The sequence below is a fragment of the Bubalus bubalis genome, chromosome 9 (assembly GCF_019923935.1).
Source record: "Bubalus bubalis isolate 160015118507 breed Murrah chromosome 9, NDDB_SH_1, whole genome shotgun sequence".
NCBI classification, from domain to species: domain Eukaryota; kingdom Metazoa; phylum Chordata; class Mammalia; order Artiodactyla; family Bovidae; genus Bubalus; species Bubalus bubalis.
Genome location: NC_059165.1, coordinates 107,123,406 through 107,146,113, shown reverse-complemented (window position 1 = coordinate 107,146,113; position 22,708 = coordinate 107,123,406). Strand labels below are relative to the sequence as shown.

The 22,708-nt window shown below is 55.8% G+C and overlaps 1 protein-coding gene across 1 annotated transcript in view; it reads left to right on the top strand.

Moving 5' to 3' along the window:
* WNT9A (Wnt family member 9A) overlaps nucleotides 1-16,999 on the top strand; it is a 29,810-nt gene extending 12,811 nt beyond the window's left edge. Inside the window, exons 2-4 of the mRNA XM_025294084.3 lie at nucleotides 10,484-10,740; nucleotides 11,494-11,756; nucleotides 13,944-16,999. Coding sequence (XP_025149869.1) covers nucleotides 10,484-10,740; nucleotides 11,494-11,756; nucleotides 13,944-14,426 — 1,003 coding nt within the window. The 3' untranslated portion in view covers nucleotides 14,427-16,999. The remainder of the gene's footprint in view (nucleotides 1-10,483; nucleotides 10,741-11,493; nucleotides 11,757-13,943) is intronic.
* Nucleotides 17,000-22,708: the final 5,709 nt, after the last annotated feature.

Below are 22,708 nucleotides of genomic sequence, written 5' to 3'. Positions count from 1 at the left end.
TTTTAAAAACACTCATAGCAAACCAAAAGCAGAAGGGAACTTCTTTAACTTGCTACAGGGTGTCCACAAAAACAGCTGACCTCATGCTTAGTGGTGAAATGGCAGAACCTTCCCTTCTATGACAAAGAGTCAGACAAGGATGCCTGTCATCAGCATTGTCTGAATCTGAATGATGCCAACTGTCTTAACAGACCCTGAAGTGTGGTGGGAGTTCTTTCTCTCAGGTAGCAATCATGTTCTGGCTCTGTAAGGGCGCTGGTTCCTGGTCTCTGGCCTCGTACTACCAGCTGTTAGGGTGCTCTTATGTCCAGAGTGGGGGTCTGGGTGGAAGAAACGTGAGTTTGGGCTTGTGGAGGGGAGATGAGCAAGGATGGGAGTCCCCACTTTCTGGTGGTGTTGCCCAGGACTCTCTCCTTCACATCATGGCCACACATGCTGGCAAGGGCACCGGATAGCCTGTGCTGGCTGGTGGCTCTGGAGCTGGGCGTCAGGAAGCTGGGCCCCAGAGGGTAGCTGGCAGATTCTGCACAGTTGTGCTGCTGGCCCTAGCCAGCGTAGGAAGGCAGGAAGAATCACACAGTAAGAAAACGTAATATAAGTCCCTGCAGACTGCATGATTGTACATGGAGCATCTGAAAATCATCAGAAATGAATTACAGCATGTAGCAGGGTCACCAGATACTGAATCAGCATAGGGTCAGTTGGATTTTCTAGGTCAGCAACAGAGAGAAGACTGCCTTTTATAAAGATATTTTGTTTTTACACAAATGGTACAAGTGATGAAGAACCCGCCTGCCAATGCAAGAGACATGGGTTCGATCCTTGGGTTGGGAAGATCCCTTGGAGGAGGGCATGGCCACCCACTCCAGTATTCTTGCCTGGAGAATCCCATGGACAGGGGAGCCTGACGGGCTACAGTTCATAGGGTCGCAAAGTGTTGGACACGACTGGAGCAACTACGCACGCACGCACTCGGGAAGACAGACGGAGCCTCATACAGGGTCACCCTTTGGGGGGCTGTAAGTCTTCAGATTTCAGTCGGGGAAACTGTAAGACTTCAGAGAGAGGCAGGAAGGAATTCTGAGTAAATGGAGAGAGACTGTTCTCACCAGTGGAGAGTTTCAGAATCACACACACAGCAGTCACAACCGTCCCGCCAGACCCTGTCACGTGTGTGCAAATGCAGAGACAACACGTGACCTTGGAGTCTACTGGAAGGCGCTCCTGAAGGAATACCAGTAAAATGGCAGCCTGTGGACAACTGGCCCAGCAGGGGGGAGTCTGGGAAGGACCGCGTGTGAGGCTGCCGTGACGTCACACCGCAGCGAGGAGACAGGACCTTTAGGATCGCGAGGAAGGGACACTGGCCCCACCCAGTTTTTTGGGGCAGATGTTGGCATCAGCTGGACGGAGAGCTGGATGTGTACAGCAAGTTGGGGAGCTCTTGGAGGACGTTTGGGAGGTTGTTTATGACGCTGATGGGAGGAGCCGGGATGCCCGTGCACAGGCCTATTGTTTGAGCTGCGTGAGAGCTGTCTTCCACAGCTGTGCTACTCCCTTCCACGTGTCTACCGTATCACTTGAAAATACTCGAGTGTTGTGAAGTGCCAGACCAACATTTATATCTCATTGTTTCTTCTTGGGAAGTAGGTCCAGCGTTGGAAGGGGCCAGTTGCATGGAGCAAGGGCAGCCAGCCTTGGCTCAAGTCCTCCATGGGCCACCCGGGAAGGCTTCTGTGCCCATCCACTTACCTGTCTCAGCCAGACATCCACGGGGTGGGAGGGGCAGCTATGTCGAGCACAGTGGCAGGTGTACTGGTACGAACAGCTGGGTGTCGGGAGGAGTGGTGCTGTGCCGAGTGGCCTGGGCGCTTTCTGGGCTGGAGATAGGCTGTGTGGGCAGAGGCTTACTGCTCCAGGCTGGGCTGCAGGGCTGAGAGCCTGTGGGGGGGGCTTCTCCAGGCCACTGGTTTGGACTTTGTCATTTTGAATAGGCCACATGTGCATGGGACAGCATGCAAGTGGCTCACAGGCCATGGGGAGAAGGATGAGTCTCCTCTGCCCTGCACCGTCTTTGTCTTGGGTTGCCCCAGGCACCCGCACGTGTGCACACAGGTCCTCTGCAGATTGAGGCCTGTACTGTGCGCTGAGTGTGCACAGTAGCTGGGCTGTAGCTCCTCTGAGGGCTGCTGAACACTGGGGTGGATGGGTCCCATTTATTCAGCCTGTCTCCTGTCTTTGTGCATAACAATCGGTGCTTTCAGTGTTTCTGCATGACAGCATGGACTTCCCCGGTAGCCCAGCGGGTAAAGGATCCGCTTGCCATGCAGGAGATGCTGGTTTGATTCCTGGGTCGGGAAGATCCCCTGGAGAAAGGATAGGCTAACCACTCCAGTATCCTTGGGCTTCCCTGATGGCTCAGACAGTAAAGAATCTGCCTGTAATGCTGGAGACCTGGGTTCGATCCCTGGGTTGGGAAGATCTGCTGGAGGAGGGCATGGCAACCCCACTCCAGTATTCTTGCCTGGAGAATTCCATGGACAGAGGAGCCTGCTGGGCTACAGTCCATGGGGTCACAGAGTCAGACACGACTGAGTGACTAAGCAGCATTGCATTGGGTAACACATGAGTGACATATGCTTGTACGTTTCTTTCTTCTTGCTGATATTAAATTTTTTTGACTTGTACCTTTAAAAACTATGGACCATTTTTTAAAAGTCCCTTATTGAATTTGTTGCAATACTGCTTCTGTTTTTTTTGGCCACAAGGCATACAGAATCTTAGCTCCTTGATCAAGGATTGAACCCACAACCCCCTCCATTGGAAGGTGCAGTCTTAACCACTGGGCTACCAGGGAAGTCCCTGCTTGTACATTTTAAGATAACATATTAATATATGGAGGCTGTATTTCTAGAAGGAGATTGGTGGTGAACTTTTGTAGCTGTGTCAGTCCAGAATTCCAGCCAAGGAGGAACACCTCTTTCCCTGTGTCCTTGACATTATCTTATCAGATACTGATTTATATTTACCTGATGAATGAAAAATAACTAATCAATGCAGTTTTCAGTTCATTTCAGTTCAGTCGCTCAGTCATGTCTGACTCTCTGGGACCCCGTGAATTGCAGCACTCCAGGCCTCCCTGTCCATCACCAACACCCGGAGTTCGCCCAGACTCACATCCATTGAGTCAGTGATACCATCCAGCCATCTCATCTTCTGTTGTCCCCTTCTCCTCCTGCCCTCAATCCCTCCCAGCATCAGAGTCTTTTCCAATGAGTGAACTCTTCATTGAGGTGGCCAAACTATTGGAGTTCCAGCTTTAGCATCATTCCTTCCAAAGAACACCCAGGGCTGATCTCCTTCAGAATGGACTGGTTGGATCTCCTTGCAGTCCAAGGGACTCTCAAGAGTCTTCTCCAACACCACAGCTCAAAAGCATCAATTCTTCAGTGCTCAGCTTTCTTCACAGTCCAACTCTCACATCCATATATGACCACTGGAAAAACCATAGCCTTGACTAGACGGACCTTTGTTGGCAAAGTAATGTCTCTGCTTTTTAATATGCTATCTAGGTTTCCTTCCAAGGAGTAAGCATCTTTTAATTTCATGGCTGCAATCACCATCTGTAGTGATTTTGAGGCCCCAAAAAATAAAGTCTGACACTGTTTCCCCATCTATTTCCCATGAAGTGATGGGACCGGATGCCATGACCTTCGTTTTCTGAATGTTGAGCTTTAAGCCAACTTTTTTACACTCCTCTTTCACTTTCATCAAGAGGCTTTTTAGTTCCTCTTCATTTTCTGCCATAAGGGTGGTGTCATCTGCGTATCTGAAGTTATTGATATTTCTCCTGGCAATCTTGATTCCAGCTTGTGCTTCTTCCAGCCCAGCATTTCTCATGATGTACTCTGCACAGAAGTTAAATAAGCAGGGTGACGATATACAGCCTGGACGTACTCCTTTTCCTATTTGGAACCAGTCTGTTGTTCCATGTCCAGTTCTAACTGTTGCTTCCTGACCTGCATACAGGTTTCTCAAGAGGCAGGTCAGGTAGTCTGGTATTCCCATTTCTTTCAGAATTTTCCACAGTTTATTGTGATCCACACAGTCAAAGGCTTTGGCAGTCAATAAAGCAGAAATAGATGCTTTTCTGGAACTCTCTTGCTTTTTTGATGATCCAGCGGATGTTCGCAATTTGATCTCTGGTCCCTCTGCCTTTTCTAAAACCAGCTTGAACATCTGGAAGTTCATGGTTCATGTATTGCTGAAGCCTGGCTTGGAGAATTTTGAACATTACTTTACTAGCGTGTGAGATGAGTGCAATTGTGTGGTAGCTTGAGCATTCTTTGGCATTGCCTTTCTTTGGGATTGGAATGAAAACTGACCTTTTCTAGTCCTGTGACCATGGCTGAGTTTTCCAAATTTGCTGGCATATTGAGTGCAGCACTTTCACAGCATCTCTTTCAGGATTTGAAATAGCTCAACTGGGATTCCATCACCTCCACTAGCTTTGTTCGTAGTGATGCTTTCTAAGGCCCACTTGACTTCACATTCCAGGATGTCTGGCTCCAGGTGAGTGATCACACCATTGTGATTATCTTGGTCGTGAAGATCTTTTTTGTACAGTTCTTCTGTGTATTCTTGCCACCTCTTCTGAATATCTTCTGCTTCTGTTAGGTCCATACCATTTCTGTCCTTTATCGAGCCCATCTTTGCATGAAATGTTCCCTTGGTATCTCTAATTTTCTTGATTAGATCTCTAGTCTTTCCCATTCTGTTGTTTTCCTCTATTTCTTTGCATTGATCGCTGAGGAAGGCTTTCTTATCTCTCCTTGCTATTCTTTGGAACTTTGCATTCAGATGCTTATATCTTTCCTTTTCTCCTTTGCTTTTTGCTTCTCTTCTTTTCACAGCTATTTGTAAGGCCTCCCCAGACAGCCACTTTGCTTATTTGCATTTTTTTCCCATGGGGATGGTCTTGATCCCTGTCTCCTGTACAATGTCACGGACTTCATTCCATAGTTCATCAGTCACTCTATCAGATCTAGTCCCTTAAATCTATTTCTCACTTCCTTATAATCATAAGGGATTTGATTTAGGTCATACCTGAATGGTCTAGTGGTTTTCCCTATTTTCTTCAATTTAAGTCTGAATTTGGCAATAAGGAGTTCATGATCTGAGCCACAGTCAGCTCCCAGTCTCGTTTTTGCTGACTGTATAAAGCCTCTCCATCTTTGGCTGCAAAGAATATAATCAGTCTGATTTCATTGTTGACCATCTGGTGATGTCCATGTGTAGAGTCTTCTCTTGTGTTGTTGGAAGAGGGTGTTTGCTATGACCTGTGCGTTCTCTTGGCAAAACTCTATTAGTCTTTTCCCTGCTTCATTCCATATTCCAAGGCCAAATTTGCCTGTTACCCCAGGTGTTTCTTGACTTCCTACTTTTGCATTCCAGTCTCCTATAATGAAAAGGACATCTTTTTTGGATGTTAGTTCTAAAAGGTCTTGTAGGTCTTCATAGAACTGTTCAACTTCAGCTTCTTCAGCGTTACTGGTTCGGGCATAGGCTGGATTACTGTGATATTGAATGGTTTGCCTTGGAAACGAACAGAGATCATTCTGTCATTTTTGAGATTGCATCCAAGTACTGCATTTCGGACTCTTTTGTTGACCATGATGGCTACTCCATTTCTTCTGAGGGATTCCTGCCCACAGTAGTAGATATAATGGTCATCTGAGTTAAATTCACCCATTCCAGTCCATTTTACTTCACTGATTCCTAGAATGTCGACATTCACTCTTGCCATATCCTGCTTGACCACTTCCAATTTGCCTTGATTCATCGACCTGGCATTCCAGGTTCCTTTGCAATATTGCTCGTAAAGAGCAATCGGACCTTGCTTCTATCACCAGTCACATCCACAACTGGTTGTTGTTTTTGCTTTGGCTCCATCCCTTCATTCTTTCTGGAGTTATTTCTCCACTGATCTCCAGTAGCATATTGGGCATCTGCTGACCTGGGGAGTTTCTCTTTCAGTATCCTATCATTTTGCCTTTTTATACTGTTCATGGGGTTCTCAAGGCAAGAATACTGAAGTGGTTTGCCATTCCCTTCTCCAGTGGACCACATTCCATCAGACCTCTCCACCATGACCTGCCCGTCTTGGGTGGCCCCACACGGCATGGCTCAGTTTCATTGAGTTAGACAAGGCTATGGTCCATGTGATCAGATTGGCTAGTTTTCAGTGATTATGGATTCAGTGTGTCTGCTCTCTGATACCCTCTCACAACACCTACCATCTTACTTGGGTTTTTCTTACCTTGGACCTGGGCCAGGAGTCGTAAGAGACATGGGTTCTGTCCCTGAGTTGATATGATCCCCTGGAGGAGGAAATGGCCATGCACTCCAGTATCCTTGCCTAGAGAATCCTATGGACAGAGGAGCCTGGAGGACTACAGTCCATAGGGTCGCAGAGTCAGACATGACTGAGCAACTGAGCACCTGTGGGTCATTTAAAATTACTTTTGGGGCAGTTTTAATGAATAATACATCTTATACCAAAGAATTTTGTGACCGCTAACATTGTAAAAACTAAGAAGTCTCCGATTAGCCCATTATGTTAAAAATCATGTTATATATTAAGGTAGCTGTCAGCATAGTCTTCCTCTGATTAACTCACTGACATTTCAGAGAGCTGGGGGCTGGTGAGACTATAGGTAGTTTCCTGCCCTAAAACTAAAATATAGTTTTATTTTATGTTTTTTTGCGTGAAATGCAAATGTTTTTGATAGCTAACTGTATTTCCTTCCCTTGAACTGTATGTTCATATCCTGTATTAACAGTTAATTCCTTAGTTATTGATCTAGAGGAAAGGATACAGCCGTGTCCACATATGTACACGCACACGTGCACATACCCACATACAAGCAAACACATTTGGCCCTTGGTCTGGGGTCTGAAAGCAGCATTTCCCCTGATCTTTGTCTGTTGGTCTTTGGACTCTATACTACTTTTTTCTGTGCAGAGATTCCTGTATATTTTGTCAAATGTATTAAATTTTCAAGGCATTTTGGGTTCTGAGTCACTCTGATAAAGGCCTTCCTGATTCTAAGAATGTTCTATGAGCCTCTCATTTTCCCTCCAGCTTTTCTGTGGGGTCCTCTTTGTGGTGGGGTTTCTGTCCTGCTCAGCCTGTCGCTTGTCCCTGGTGCCTTCTCCGCTGAGCCCAGCTCACCTGATGGCCACCCTCTTCCCTGTACCTCACGCATGGTCCCCGCACCCCTAGTCCGGCACCTGCATGAGGGCTTGTCCTCTGTTGCTGCACTCCAGGCTGTAAGCTCACAGGCTGGCCACACTGTGTCCACTCTGATTGTTAGGGGCCCTGGAGCCCTCATAGAAGAGGTGGGGACAGGCCGCCTTTGGTGCCAGGGCATGGAGCAGTGTTGCCCCATTGGATTCTAGCCTCATGCCTACCATGGGAACTGGGTGGTGGCTCAGAGGAAAGGCGTGGCCCTTGGGCCTCCGGCCTCAGCCATGTGGCTGCATGGCTGTCAGATGGACGTTCCTGGGCTTGGACATCCTTCTGCCCAGAACAGATGTAGACACCACCTGGCCTCAGGAAAGGGTCAGCTTGCCTGTGGCTGTGTTTATGGAGCTGCCTCTGATCCCCTGATGGGCATCCTGAGGTTAGATGGGAGTGGAGCTACCTGTAGGTATGCATGCTGTCAAGTTAGCTCCCCATGGGCAGTGTGGACCCAGACTAGCACCGAGTGGGTGGGAGGCCCTGAGTTCCGTCCCCACGTGAAGAATTTGGACACAGGTGCTCCCACTGCCTCCTAGAGAACTGGAAGGCAGCATCACCTGCTACTTGTCTCCCTCTCCTCGTCCACACCCACAGCAACCCTTCCCAACTCTGCCCTAAGTTCCCCCAGGATGGGTTTGGCAGTAGGGGTCCTCTTGGATGCCGAATGCTTTGGCAGTGGTGGGAGCTTGGTTAATCTGGGAGAATCCAGCCTGGGGGATGTGCTGGTGGGAGGCTACAGAGCTTTAGCTGTGTGGCACGCAGTTCTGGGCACAGCTGTTAGCATTCCTGTCTGGGGACAAGTCTCCACCGTGTGAGCTGTCTTTGTGTGAGGAGTGGGGCTCTCCCGGCTTCCAGCCCCAGGTCCTCCGGCCCCTGCCTGCTCCCTGCCCTGGCGTGGCAGCTGTCCTCAAGCAGGGGCCCGGGAGTCCACAAAGCTGTCCCCTGATGTCAGCTTCTGCCCCACCCCCATCTTTTTAGGCACGACGTCCCAGCACTCAGTGAGGGGTGCAGGTGACCAGGGCCCATCATGTGCCGCTACCCCTCCAGTGCATTGTCCCAGCTCCAGGCTCGTGTGTCTTCTCCCTGATGGCCTCACTGCTTCTGCGTCCCACTGCTGCTGAGTGGCCCGCAAAGGGTCTGTCCACATCTCAGGGGCCTTTGGAGCTTCTCTCCTAGCCAGCACCCACGTGGGCCTCCCACCACATACCCAGGAGCCTCCTGATTCTGAGTGTTGCTTATGGGGAGAGGAACAGGCTCTTCAGCGCGGACTTGAGCTGGCAGGGCTGCTGCTCACCCACCCTCTCAGTCGCAGGGTTGGGAGCAGGGACCACCTCTGCTCACGGGTGCAGCAGTTCTCAGCACTGTGGGGAGCAGTGCCAAGGCCTGGGATGGGTCTTCTCAGGGTGCCCACCATGGCCTCGCTCATGTGGCACCTACGTTTGCAGAGGTGGGGGGGGGTAGCATTCCTTCCTGCCGCACACCCCTAGACCTGACCGGTCTGCTCTGGCGATCTGGTGGCTTCCTTGCCCAGCTGCTGCCTAGGCCTCAGCACCCTGCTTTCCTGTTCTCAGGGAGCTGATCAGCGAGGCTGAGACGGGCGACTCCTTCAGGGCCTGGGGTCCAGGGGTCTCCGAGTAGGGCCGGTTCTGCTTTGCACAGACCCCACCCTTACTCTAAGGGTACATGCAGCGATGCCCCTCTCCATGAGGCACGGCAGGGCCTGCTGAGGTGTGTGTGCAACTACCCCAGGCTGTCCCCAGAGGAGCCTCAGCCTGCAGCGTGAGTACTGGTGCTCGAGGGTGGGGTCTTGGAGGCCCCTCCCACCTCCCCCGCTCCTGCAGCGGAAGACCCCGCCCACACCCTGCCCCTGCAGCTGGAGACCCAGCCCACACCCTGTTCCCGGCAGAAAGCTGCAGCTCTCTTTGTCAGCCCAGGGCCAGTGTTCCCCTGAGGAGTTTTGGAAGGACAGCAGCAGAAGGAATGGGGCAAGGCGTGGGGCTCCAGTATCTGTGGACTCCTGCCAGCCCTGTTTCTTGGGTTTGGCTGGCGTGAGATAATGGGGGTGGACTTGTTTCTAATGATGCCCTAGTAGGGGGCGCTGAGCCCCATCCCCCTCCAGGTGGGCACTTTTCCCTCCCAAGGGCTGAAGGTCTGGGTGGGGCTGGCTTGGACATATCTGGATCTCAGATGTACAGTTGTCTGTCTGGGGATACTGAGGCCCGTGCTTCTGGGCACAGCACAGGCAAAAGGCCAGGGCCAGTCAGTCCCTGGATGGAGCTGGTGGTAAGGAGTTAGGGCTGGAAGGCCAGACAGCAGAGACTGGCTCCGGCCTTGGCTCAGCCAGGAAGGGAGATGGAGGTGCCTCAAACCAGCAGCTACCTCCTGAGTGCTGCTCGGGTCCTGGGCTGGGAGCCCCTTCTGGTGCACGTGTTCCAGGAGACTCGGCTGGAACCATGGGGGCCACCTGCACAGGCTGCAGGGGGACAGAGAGGGAGCAGGGCCTCCCCAAGGGTCTACAGGGCCGGAGGGACACCCCTAGCTGGAGGTGGCAGAGGCTGGAGGCCTGGAACAAGCTGTGAAGCAGACATGGGAGTGGGTGACAGAGGGTGTGGCAGATGTCCGTCTCACGTGGCCTCTGACTTCCGTGGCCCCTCCCTGCCTTGGCCAGTGCCCCGGGCTGGGCAGCCCTCCCAGGTGTGTGTGTGAGTTTCTAGCCCTCTGTCCCTTCCCCTGCCATCAGACCTGGGCGGGAGGCTGGTGCCAGCTGGAGTGTTACTTTCTGACAAGAGTTGCTGGGGAGGGGTCAGCAGCCACGTGGGTACCTGGGGTCTGTCCTGGGGCAGCTCGAGAGAACCCAGTGCACACAGGTGGCTAGACAGGGGTCCCTAAGCCATCGGCAGGGCAGGGCATGAGTGATGCAGAGGCAAGCGGATGCAGAGACGATGCCTGGTGGGCAGGGGTCCTCTGGGCTCGCCCCCCCGCCCTGCTGGTTCTCTGTGGACAGCCTGTCCCTGGGCTCGCTGCCCTTGCCCTCCAGGGGGGCCCACCGGGGCTCCTGTTCTGCTGCCACTGTGCTCAACAGCCGTCAGGTTCTGCTGCTGCCCCAGCGTCTGCAGCAGCTCACCCAGTGCCAGCTTCCCACCTCTGGAGCAGGGCTCATTTTGGCCTCTGTGTGCCCAGGCTGACGGGCAGTGAGCCCCTGACCATCCTCCCGCTGACCCTGGAGCCAGAAGCTGTTGCCCAGGCCCACTACAAGGCCTGTGACCGGCTGAAGCTGGAGCGCAAGCAGCGGCGCATGTGCCGCCGGGACCCCGGTGTGGCCGAGACGCTGGTGGAGGCAGTCAGCATGAGTGCCCTCGAGTGCCAGTACCAGTTCCGCTTTGAGCGCTGGAACTGCACCTTGGAGGGCCGCTACCGGGCCAGCCTCCTCAAGCGAGGTGAGTGTGCCGGGACCCTGGATGGGAGCCAGGAGGCGGGACCTCCAGCCCCGGGGGGCCCCGTGCGTCACTCATCCAAGTTCCAGGTGGCTGGGCGGTGGGTGGGACTTGAACCTGCAGCTCCCCCGCTTCTCCTGCCCTCTCCCCCACGCCTGGTCCCCCTCACACCTGCGTGGAACAGTTGCTGGTGGCACAAGGTGTGTGTGGACAGGTGTGACAGGGCCCAGGGCAGCTCTGACGGCTCTTGCCACATGGCAGGGACTGAGGCCCAGTGCCTGCACGCAGGTCCGGGGGTCTAGCTGGTGCCCCAGTTCTTAGCGTGGAGTCCCTCTTTTGTGTCTCCTTCCAGAGGAGGGTGCCAAGGGGGAACTCTCATCTGAATCTCTCAACAGCTTTGTTTAAAAACTAGGGACCTGAGGCACAGGGCATGGCAAGGCTTATCGAGGCCCCTGGCCAGTCTAGTAGGTTCGAGACCCAGAGGGATGGGGTCTCTGAGTGCTGGGCACTGCTGTGGCTGAAGTTCACTCTGGGTTCTCTGCCCCTGAGCAGTTCTGTGTCTGGGGCATGAGAGGGCACCTCCTAACCCCAGGAGCACATGTCCGCCCAGGTTCCCTGTGGACCACGCCATGGAGGATCCTTCCCACAGACCCTGCTCTATGTGGAATGTGCGTGTTGGGAGACCATGGTTTGGCTGCACCCGAGGGAGATGGGGGCCTCTCTGGCCCACTGACCCGCCCCTGCCCTCACCCCCAGGCTTCAAGGAGACAGCCTTCCTTTACGCCATCTCCTCCGCTGGCCTGACGCACGCACTGGCCAAGGCTTGCAGCGCAGGCCGCATGGAACGCTGCACTTGCGATGAGGCGCCTGACTTGGAGAACCGGGAGGCCTGGCAGTGGGGCGGCTGCGGAGACAACCTCAAGTACAGCAGCAAGTTCGTCAAGGAGTTCCTGGGCCGGCGGTCTAGCAAGGATCTGCGAGCCCGCGTGGACTTCCACAACAACCTCGTGGGTGTGAAGGCAAGCCGGGCGGGGCCTGGGGGCGGGAAAGGGTGCAGGGTCGAGGGGCACGGGACAGGGCATGGGATGGTGTGGGTGCAGTTAGCATGGGCTGGGGCACAGAGTGGGAAAGGGCAGGGGGTGGGCAGGGTGCGTGTGTGTTTAAGGGGCTCCGGTCCAGGAGAGGGCTCGGGGTCCGAGAGGAGGTGAAGGTGGCTGCCATGGTGTGTCTGTGCCAGCCACTGGGGACAGCCGGGGCCTTCAGCCCTTCTGCTTATCAGGCTCATTACTTACCCAATGGGCAGGGTACTAGTTGTCATGGGGAGCTCTGTGGGGGGGGGGTGCCCCACGGTCTTGCATGTTTGGGTAGAGCCAGAAGTCCTACTTGCTGCTGGCTGGAGAGCAGGGAGGGGTGTCCTGGGTGGTCAAGGCCGCAAGGAGGGTCTCGTCTACTGGGCACCATCTAACCAGGTGGAGGATGGACTAGACCCTACCTGTTGGGGCTGAGGGGTGGGTGGTCCTGTCACCAGGGACCTAGGTGAATGGCAGATGGGTCAGTGTGTGGTTCAGGGGTTCTGGGGAAATGCTCGGGGTGTGGCTGGCCCAAGCTGGGGAGGCTGCTTCTGCCTCAGGGGCCCTGTCTGTGGCCAGGGCTCTGTTCTGAGGAAACTCAAAACAGAAGACTCAAGCTGGAAAGGACTGTTGCAGCTGTCTTGCTGTAGGCAGCCACTCTCTACCCCAACCCGCCCCCCGGAAGCCCCTCAGCTCCCCACCCTGGAGGAGGCGTCGGGCCCCACCACCTACACTGTGCACAGAGCACCCCACCCTCGTAGCCCCTGCACAGCCTGGACAATCGAATGCCTCCCAAGGCTCAGCCTGAGCTGTGGGGCCGTCAGGGGCGGGAGTGGGATCTGCGTGCTTGTGGGGCAGCCCTTGGGATTTGGAGTCCCAGCCTGGGGGCTGGAGGGGGGTGATGAGGTAATTAATACCAGCCCCATTCTGAGCCCCTCTTTATTGAGAAGCCAGGGTTCTGAGGTATGGGCTTATTAAAGAATCAATTTCCCCTTTGCCACAGGAGCTCTGCCTGTCCTTCCACCGTCTGGGGAGGGGTGCAGGCTGATTAAATCCCCCAGGGGAGGCCCTTTCTTTTCCTCTGCACTCGCCCTTTTGTAAGCTATTAATGAAAAGTCAGAATATGAAAGTGCTCCATTAGGTCCACTGGTCCTGGGTAAGCCACATTTTAATTAAATTTGTCCGGGTTTCTCAGCAAAGTATCATTAAATGTGACTCTTCTGTTGCCTGGCTGGAGGGCAGCTATGTTTCTTAATCCCCCTTGAGTTGGCTCTCCCTGGGGGCTGTGTGGGAGCTCGGGCCTGGCTTGGGGCCCACTGGGAGAGGAACCTCCCCTTTCCTTGCCATTCCTCTTCCCCACGTCCCTCCTGGGACCCCAGTGTGGGAAGTCAGGCAGGAGGCCCTGTGGGACAGCTGGCCTGACTCCATGGCTTTGCACGTGGGACCCAAGTCCTGCGAGGGGAAGGGCCAGCCTGAGTCTTCGGCAGCCTCCCAGATGCAGAGCAGAAGGTTGGTGCTGGGCCATGCCTGCCCCTGCCTGTGTGTGGGGGTGGGCGCAGCCCTCTCCTGTCTGCTCCTCGCTGGAGGCTTTCTCCCTCTTTCCAAGTTACCCTTGGCAGGGTGGCAGCTGGTGCCTGCACACGTGGTAGCATCTGGTCCCTATGCCCAGGCAGAGACATGGTCAACTCAGAACGTACACTCTGGTGGCCAGTTCTGTCCACTAGGCACGCTGACTTGCTTGTCCTTAAATTTTCGAGGAACAGACTGCTGAGAACAGACTGTGTGGTCCTGGGGAGCACTGACAGAAGGGCTCGTGGGGAGGTGTGCCCTGCCCTGGCAGGGGACATCCTGGGATGTGGAGAACGGGAAGGGGGCGCCTCGGTGGTGCAGGAGGCAGATTCAGGGAGCTGTGGCGGCTTCTCTGAAGTTGTGGTGCTGGCTGTGGGACTTCTGTCCTGGGTGATCCATGGCTTGGAGAGGACGGGCTGTTGGTGGGAGCCAGGAAGCCTGGGTGATAAACAGTGGTGACCTTTTGGGCCATGAGTTCTGGCAGTCCCAGCCCCTCTGAGAGTTGTCTTGGGGGTGGTCTCCAGTCTGCTCAGGGTGGCCCTCACGCCCGCCCCTCTCTCTCGCCAGGTGATCAAGGCTGGGGTGGAGACCACGTGCAAGTGCCACGGCGTGTCCGGCTCGTGCACCGTGCGGACGTGCTGGCGGCAGCTGGCGCCTTTCCACGAGGTGGGCAAGCGCCTGAAGCACAAGTACGAGACAGCCCTCAAGGTGGGCAGCACCACCAACGAGGCCACCGGCGAGGCCGGCGCCATCTCGCCGCCGCGGGGCCGGGCCGCCGGGGCGGGCGGCGGCGACCCCCTGCCCCGCACGCCGGAGCTGGTGCACCTGGACGACTCCCCCAGCTTCTGCGTGGCTGGCCGCTTCTCCCCAGGCACTGCAGGCCGCAGGTGCCACCGTGAGAAGAACTGCGAGAGCATCTGCTGCGGGCGCGGCCACAACACGCAGAGTCGGGTGGTGACCCGGCCTTGCCAGTGCCAGGTGCGCTGGTGCTGCTACGTGGAGTGCAGACAGTGCACCCAGCGGGAAGAGGTCTACACCTGCAAGGGCTGAGCCCCGCGCCCCGCGGGCGGCCGCAGGGACGCAGGCCGTGCGTGCCAGCTGAGGGTTGTAACGCCGCAGGGGCCGAGTCCCTGGCCTGGGCGCCCCCAGCACGCTTGGCTACAAGGCGGAGGCAGAGGCCTGGGGGCGGGCTGCGTTTGCCGTCTCCAGCCCTCTGTCTCCTCCTCTCAGAGGCCCAGTCTGGCCTCTGCATCCTCCCTGCTCGTCCCTCCCCGTGACCTGAGAGCTTTGCACGGATGCTTTCCAAGTTCCGTCCCCCCAAGTCACCAGCCGCCTGTCGTGCGCTGGGTGCCCTCTGAGGAGCAGCGGGCACACCTTCGTGGCCGCACGGGCTCTGTGTGGGCTGACCTGCATCAGCACTGGCCTAGAGAGTCAAACCACTAGGAGCGAGAGCAGACGCCTGGTGCCCGCTTGTGGGGCTCAACTGCTGGCCCCTCTGACACCAAGTACTTCTCTTTGGAGTAGTATCAGTGACTTTTAAGTTATTTTTATTTAACTAATATATAATATTATTTTCTCCGTCCCTGCAGCCTCCCAGGCTGTGGCTCCTCCCCGTCTCAATAGAGCCTGGTCTGGAGGAGCCCCTTCCTCCCTCCCCTCCAAACCCCCTCTTGACTGACCTGTTTGCCTGATCTGCTTTGTCGTTTGAAACCACTAAATCAAGAGAGACATTGCTGTTGTTGTTTTTAAAGAAGTAAAGCAAGCTGTGTCTGGCCACCACCCTCAGGGTTTCTGGAAGCCAGGTCCCATGGTCCAAGTTGGCTGCCCATAGCAAGGCTGACCAGGGAGGTGGACGGGCCCTCCTCTGCACCCCGAGGGCACATGGATCCACACTCGAGACTCAGTGCAGATTCTGGGGCTGGGGCTGGCAGAGGGCAGCCTGTTCTCCCCCAGAGGTGGGCATGGGCGGAGGGGTGGGGCCAGCCTCTTGGAGGTTCATTTCATGAGGAAGGCACAGCTTGTTCTCTGTCACTGTAGGGGAGGCAGGGTGGGGGCGCACATGGGTGGAGAGAGTTTGGAGATAGGATTTGGCAAATGGAAAGTGTTCTCCTTGGTTGTGCTGTCGATTTTGCAGAGAAGGGAAAAGTATGGCCATCACTGACCTGATTTGGCTGAGGGTGTGTGCACACGTGTGTGCATGCATGCATGCGTGTGTGGTGTGTGTGCATGAGCATGTTTGTGTGAATGCACGAATGTCCATCTGTGAGTATGCGGTGTGTGTAAGTGCAGATGCATGCTCGTGTGTGCGCACATACATGTTTCCATATGCGTAGCGTGTATCCATGCATGAGAATGAGAGCATCTCTGCCCGGGTGTGCATGTATGTGTGTGACCATGTACACATGTTTGTGTGTGTGTGGTACATGTGCTTGTGTGTGCATGCGTGTGGTGGTGTGCGTGTGTGTGCACACTGTGTCGGTGCGGTCAGTGTTGGCTCGGGCGCCGTTGCTAGGTGTGGAGCTCTCCTGCCCATGTTGGTAGGGCCTCTGGCCCTGGCCCCGTCCTGCTCAGCTCTCTGACTGTGCTCGGAGGGTGTGCACTGGGGTTTGGGCAGGCGCAGAGCTGGGGCAGCCAGTGTGGACGCGGGAACTACTGAGTGAAGGGATTCCTCGGAGTCCGGGGGGCTTCGGGAACCCTGGAGACTGACTGTGTTTGTAAAAGAAAACCTATTTATGTGGATGTGGGTCTCTTAGTCCCTGTTCGATAGTGTAAATAGTAGAGTTTATTCTCCTGTGGTTCAGAGAACATCCCCGTGAAGAACTGCATGCTGACAGAGTGCTACAGCCAAGGCATGTTCCCTGGGCGGGAGCCAGGGTGGGCTCTGTGGCAGTGGGTGGCGTGGGGCTGCCGCTTGGTCTCCTCCACACTTGGCTGGAGGGCGGGGGGAGGCGGGGGTGCGCCCCAGTTGTCCCCAAGCATCCCCACCTGCTGGGGCCTGGAGCAGGCAGAGCTGGCCATGTTTCTGTGACAAGACTGTAGCTCGGTCACTACTGGGTTGGAAGGGCAGCAAGTCAGAGGAAGGATTTTTTTTAAGTCAAATACCACATTTAGCTCTATGTCATAAATATTAAGAAAAGTATTTTTTTAAACAAAGCAGATTGAAAACGTCTGCTGGCTGGTTTGTTTATACATAAATATATATCAGAATGTCTTGCTAAGCGAAGAAGCACTCCTGCAGATGGAGCCTCTTATTAACATGCTTCTTGTCTGTACAGCAGAGGATCTCTCAAAGAAAATACGTCTGTGGCGGGGTCCAGACCCCCCAGCCCTGGAGCCGCGGGGGCAGAGCCATGCTGAGGGGCCAGGCAGGTCCCGGCCACCTGCTCTCTGCTCAGCGTGCACAGATGCCACTCTGAGCTTGACCAGGCCAAGTGGAGGCGGGCGGGAGGAGAGGGGCATTCACACACGAGAAAAGTCTTGTGTGGGCCTATTGATTTCTCTACCTCATCTGTATAGTGAGTAGGTGTGTACTCGAGTGACTTGGAGAATGTATTTATTTAATGGCCTTGTGTAACAGAACAGAAACAAATGGAAACACTAAATAAATGTATTTTTAAATTATAGCCTCATCTCCGTGGCTGCCCTCAGAGGGGTTCCAGGGGTCCTGGGAAGGTGGGCCTGGAGGAGGAGCAGGGACCAGGGAGGTGAGAGGGTTTGTGGAGTAGAGGGGTCTCTCACAGACCAAGTCCAGCCCAGCCCTGCCCAAAGGTGGGAGGGGGTGGCAGCTCCCGGTTAGCATCTGGAAAGGCAGCCGCTCTCACATGCAGAGAGCATATCCCAGGTCCCCAGGCACTGAGTGGCCCCACGGATCCTCTCCTAGGCTGGTCCTGAAGGACCAGGTGCCCAGCCCCGTCTGGCTCGGCCTCTGTCCCAGCACTCCCTCAAACAGTGATCTCACTAATAAAGTGCCACAGAGAGGGACTCTCCCACTCTTTGCCCTGGAGAAGGAGTGTGGGGACAGCTGAGGTGCTTTGCTCACTGTATTAGTCAAGCGGCAATCATGACAAATGACCACAAGCAAGGTGAGGGCTTACAGCAATAGGGATCTGTTCTCTCCCAGCTCTGGAGGCCAGAAGTCTGAGATCAAGATGTGGGCAGACCTAGCTCCCTCGGGAGGCCCAGAGGGTGATCCTTCCTGCCTCTTCCAGCTGCTGGTGCTCCTGGCATTCCTGGACTTGTGGCCACATCGTTCCTGTCTGCCTCCATCTTCCTGTGGCCATCTTCATGTCTTTGTCTTCTCCCCTTTTGTCTCTTATGAGGACACCTGTCATGGGACATAGGGCATGTCTAGACAGTCCAGGATGCTCTGATCTTGAAATCAAAGGGGCTTCCCAGCTGGTGCTCATGGGAAAGAACTTGCCTGCCAGTTCAGGAGGGAGAGACTCAGGTTCGATCCCTGTGTCTGGAAGATGCCCTGGAAGAGGGCATGGCAACCCACTCAAGTATTCTTACCTGGAGAATCCCCATGGACAGAGGGGCCTGGTGGGCTACAGTCCATGGGATTGCAAAGAGTTGGATATGGCTGAAGTGATTTAGCACACACACACGGGTAACCAAGTATATCTGCAAAGACCCTTTCCCAAACAAAATCATATCCTGAGGTTCCTAGGAGGAAAAGGAGGGTGTTTTGTTGGAACGGAGCAAGGGTGGGGCCAGGCGCTGTGGTGGGCAGGACAGAGCATACCTCCTCCTCTTGTCTCATTAGGAAAGGTGTTCTCTTTCTTGGGTAGTTCTTCCCTCATCACCTCAAGGCCTGTGTCCTTCAGGGGGTAGCGGGCCAAGGCCCTGAGGCTGCCGGCAGCATGGCTCACCTTGCTGTGCATGCATTAGGCTCCTGCCCTGGCTGCTGTCTCTCTACCCCAGGTGTGACCCCCTGCAATGTGTGGGGCCCTTGGCCAGCTGGAGAGCGCCTCTGCTTCCTCTCAGGGAACCTGCTGTACACCCAGGTTTCCCTCCCCTCCCTAAGCCTGCAACCTCTTCCAGAAGCAGTTTCCTTGTGCTTCAGCCTAGCACTGAGTAACAGCACTGACATAACCTGTCCGTCTGTCTGTCCGCCTGCTCTGGGTTTGGGGTCCTCTGGGTCCAACACAACCCCCTTCCACTGCGTTTGTCTCCAGTCCCTAGCCCTTCTACCCTCCCCACTGGCCTCTGTCTTCCCACCCCTGAGATGTGCCTGCTGGACCCCTGGTGGCCCCTCTCCTGGGAGGTCACCTTCCTGCCATCTGGGGTCTTGTCCAAGTCTCTCTGGACACCCAGGAGAGGAGCTACCACCTGAGGAATGTGGAATCGTCCGCCTAACACCGTGCTCAGGAAGGAGGGTACAGCACCCCCTCTCTGGCCTCCTGAGCACTGCCCTAGAGACTGAATGGTTCCTCCTGGTGCCAAACCCTCCGCCAGGCTGCAGGTGACCTGGCAGCTCTAAGAGACCGTCCAGCCAGGCACCAGGATCCACAGGTGAGAGACGGGAGTGGGTAGCAGCAGGGCAGAGCGGGGCTCAAGGACACCTCGCCACGTGTGGGACCCACAGGGGCAGGGGGCCCATGGGACCTGGGGCCCATGTCCTCTTTGCACGCTGTGAAAACTGAGACCTCCTCCCTGGCACTGCAATGAAGTGGCAGCCCAGGGACTCAGGCCCCTGTGCCCTGGGTGGGAGAGGGTTGCAAGCTGCCTGGGTTAGAGAGCAGGCAGCCTGAATGGGGCCATTCTTCCATGGTAAAGGGTGGCTGAAACTGTAGCCGAAACCAACCCAGGTACATACTGCAGGCTGCAAGCGAGGGGGGCTCCAGAGGGGAGAAGGGCCAGTCAGGATAGGATAGGCTGTCCCTACGCACAGCCTCCTGCCACGGCAATCTCCTCCTGCCTCACGCAGGCCCCTGCAGAGTATCCTTGTCTGGACACCCAGGTCTCCCCTCAAGCCTAGGTTCCATATGCTGTGGATAAGCTCTGTAGCTAATCTTGCATGTGTGTGTGTGTGCATGTGTGCAAACATGTGGCATGTGGGGGCGCGGGGTCTGTGCACGTGCATGCATGTGTGTGTGTGCCTGTGTGCCTGCACGTGTGTGCATGCCATGCAAACGTGTACATGCTGGTGCATGCATATGCATGCCTGTGCACACTGTGAGGACAAAGTTATCCCTCTCCTTTCCTGCCACCTGCTCTGCCCGGTGACCACAGTCTCTCCTGCCCCATCTCTGGCCTCCTTCAACGGAGGCAGGGGAAGGCCTGTCCTGTCAGACCACATCCTGGGGAGGCAGCCCAGGACCACAGGTGGCCCGAGGCAAGTCTGGGCTCGAGCCCAGGTTGGCCTGCTGGGTTTGGGGCAAGCGCAGGAGGCAGGAGATGGCTGGGGGATTAGGTAAGAAGGTGCGGTTAGGTAACGTCTCAGACGGGCCTGCACATTGGGAAGGTATTCAGCTGGGTCCCACCTGCCTTCCAGGATGACTTCAGAGACAGCTTGAGGGGGAGAGGCAGATGGGGGTGGGGAAGGGAGGAAGGGGGAGGAGGGGAGGAGAGGAGGAAGAAAGGGGAGGAGGCAGAGGAAGAAAGGGGAGGAGGGAGAGGAAGATGAAGGGGAGGAGGGAGAGGAAGAAGAGGGGGAGGGAAAGGGTGGAGAAAGTGAGGCCAATTTACCATGGCCAGAGAGCCCAGACAGGCCATGGTGGGGCCCTGTTTCATCTTGCTGTGAGACCCTGGAGGCCCTGGGACCGCAGGGGCTGCAGGAAATCATGCTCACTGCCCTGTTGGGGTTGGGCTGGGCCACACAGAGCAGGTGCTCAGGGCTCAGCCTGAGTGAGAGGGAGGCCCCCAGGGGGGCTGAAGGCCCAGAGCACTGAGGTACTGCAGGCTGGGAGCCTGTGGGTGGGTGGGTCTGGATCCCAGCCCAGTGAGCACACAGTCCCCATTCCTGCCTGGCCTGAGCCTACCCTGCCCCTCCTGGGCCTGCCCCCAGCTATGGAGGCTCTTGGCTGCTGCAGAGACCACTGGACAGATGGATGGGGGAACAGGGTGCATTGGGCTTGTGTGCTGGTGCCTAGACACACAGCCTCGCTTGACTCCTGCTTCTCAGCGTTTCCCCCATCTCTTGTCTCCACGCCCCTCCTCTCAGAGCCACCTTAACCTGTGACTGGCCTCCCCGCCTCCTCCCTCCCCACCTGGGCTCCCCGTGGTTTCCTCCCCAGTGCCAGGCCACTGTGTCTTTTCTGGAAGCAACCTTCCCCTCTGAACCCCTCCTTGATCACTGCCCAAGACCTCTTCTCTTGGGACAGGACCCTCTCAGCCCCCTGTCAGCACTGAGGTCAGGGGCCTGATTCCCAGGCAGGACAGATGCTGGACAGAGCCAGAGCCCCTGCTCTGGGCAGTGGGCTGCACGCTGGGGGCCCATTTGATCTGTATTCACCTGAGCTCCCAGGCAAAGGGAGACCTCGGTCTGGGAACAAGTGTCCTGACGCTGCATGGTCTTGCCTCTGCCTGGTTCTTGAGCCTGTTTCCCTTGGAGGTGGAGCTGGGGGCTCAGGGGCAGCTTCATCCTTTACACCAGCAAACACCTCAGTGGATGGAGTGAAGGAGGTCTAGCAGGTTGCCACAGAAACAAGGCCAAACAAATAGTCCCCCCAACAAGCCTGCAGGGCCCCTGTGGCAATGACCTCATCTGCCACCAACCCTGTGCTGTGGGGGGTCCTGGGCTGGCAGTGGGGGAGCTGCAGCATCCTGTGTTTGTGTGGGCCCTCGTCCATGGAAACGGCTGGAGCTGGGGAGCAGAGCCGGGAGGCTCCTGCTGTGGTTATTAGCTGGGCAGCCAGAGGCCCACCTCCCAGAGCAGGGAGAGAAGGGGAGGGGACAGAGGGGGAGGGAGGGGAGGGGAGAAGGGAGAGGAGATGGGTGGGAAGCAGGGGGAGGGAGGAGAGGGAAGAAGGCAGAGGAGGAGGAGGCTGGGGAAGGGTAGGGGAGGAGAGGGTGGGGGGGCAGAGGAGGGGAGCAGGGGTGGGGAGGGCAGAGGAGGGAGAACACGAGGGCGGTTGGGGTTGATGATTCTGCAGTGGGCAGCAGGCCCTGCTGCCGTGGGGGTTGAGAAGACAAGAGCAGTACACTGGGCAGGTGGGGCAGCCTCACAGCCTGCGTGGGGAGAGCTGGGATGGCCAAGGCCTAGAGTGCGCCCGGGGCCTGGGCACAGGGTGGACTGGGACCAGCCGGCCAGGTCTCAGCGTGGATTCTCCCCAGCTTGGAAAGAGAATCTGCGACCCTCCTACAAAGTGCAGCGGTCATCTACTGCTACAGAGTAACTTATCGGGAGCTGCGGTTTAAAGCCCCGGGCCAGGGGTCACAGGGATGTCTGGGAGTCTACCTGCCGCACTCCCGTGTGTCCTGCGCTGGTTCAACAACTGTTAAATCAGTCACGTTTGATTTTGATTACTCTCAAGAAACATAACACATCTATTTTTACCTTTTGAGAATATGTTGGTGACATCCCCACACTTAGCCCCTGTAATCCTCCAGTGTATCTACCCGAGACACGGACACTTACCCATGTGCCTCCCTCCTGCCTTCACACTGACCATTCGACGTTAGTGGGACAACACCGTTGCATAGCTGTGTTTGGTTTGTCTGTCTGGGCTGTGCTGGGTCTTGGTTGTTGCTCCGGCTTTTCTCCACTTGTGTCCAGCACAGGCTACTCTCTCTTTGCAGTGTGCTGGCTTCTCACTGAGGTGGCTTCTCTTGTCGTGGGGCAAGGGCTCTGGGCACATGGGCTCAGTAGTTCTGTCCCTGGACTCTGGAGCACAGGCTCAACAGTTGTAGCACACGACCTGAGCTGCTCCGAGGCATGTGGGATCTTCTCAGACCAGGGATTGAACCCGTCTCCTGCACTAGCGGTAGATCCTTTGCCACTGAGCCACCGGGGAAGCCCTGCTTTTGTTTTCTAATCCAGGGCCAACCAAGGATGTAGCTGTGCGCCCCTATGGGGACACTGAGGGCGTCCCTGTATGAAGCAGTAACTGCTCTTTCTCTGCCTGTGTAGGCATGTGGTCTCCCTGTGACTGGTGAGCAATCCAGTCCATCAGTGGTCCTGGGACTCGTGCACACTCTGCTCTGAGTACTACTTGCTCTAGTGCCTGTGAAAAGGCAATTTACAAATTCCATTATTCCTGCTACGTTTATTACATGTCACTGTTCTGTGAAGAAAATTTCCCTCCCCAGCTTTTGTTTGCCTTCCCATTGTCAAGAACATACAGATTTTTATTTTTTGATCCAAAACCTCACAGTGCAGGGACACTGCT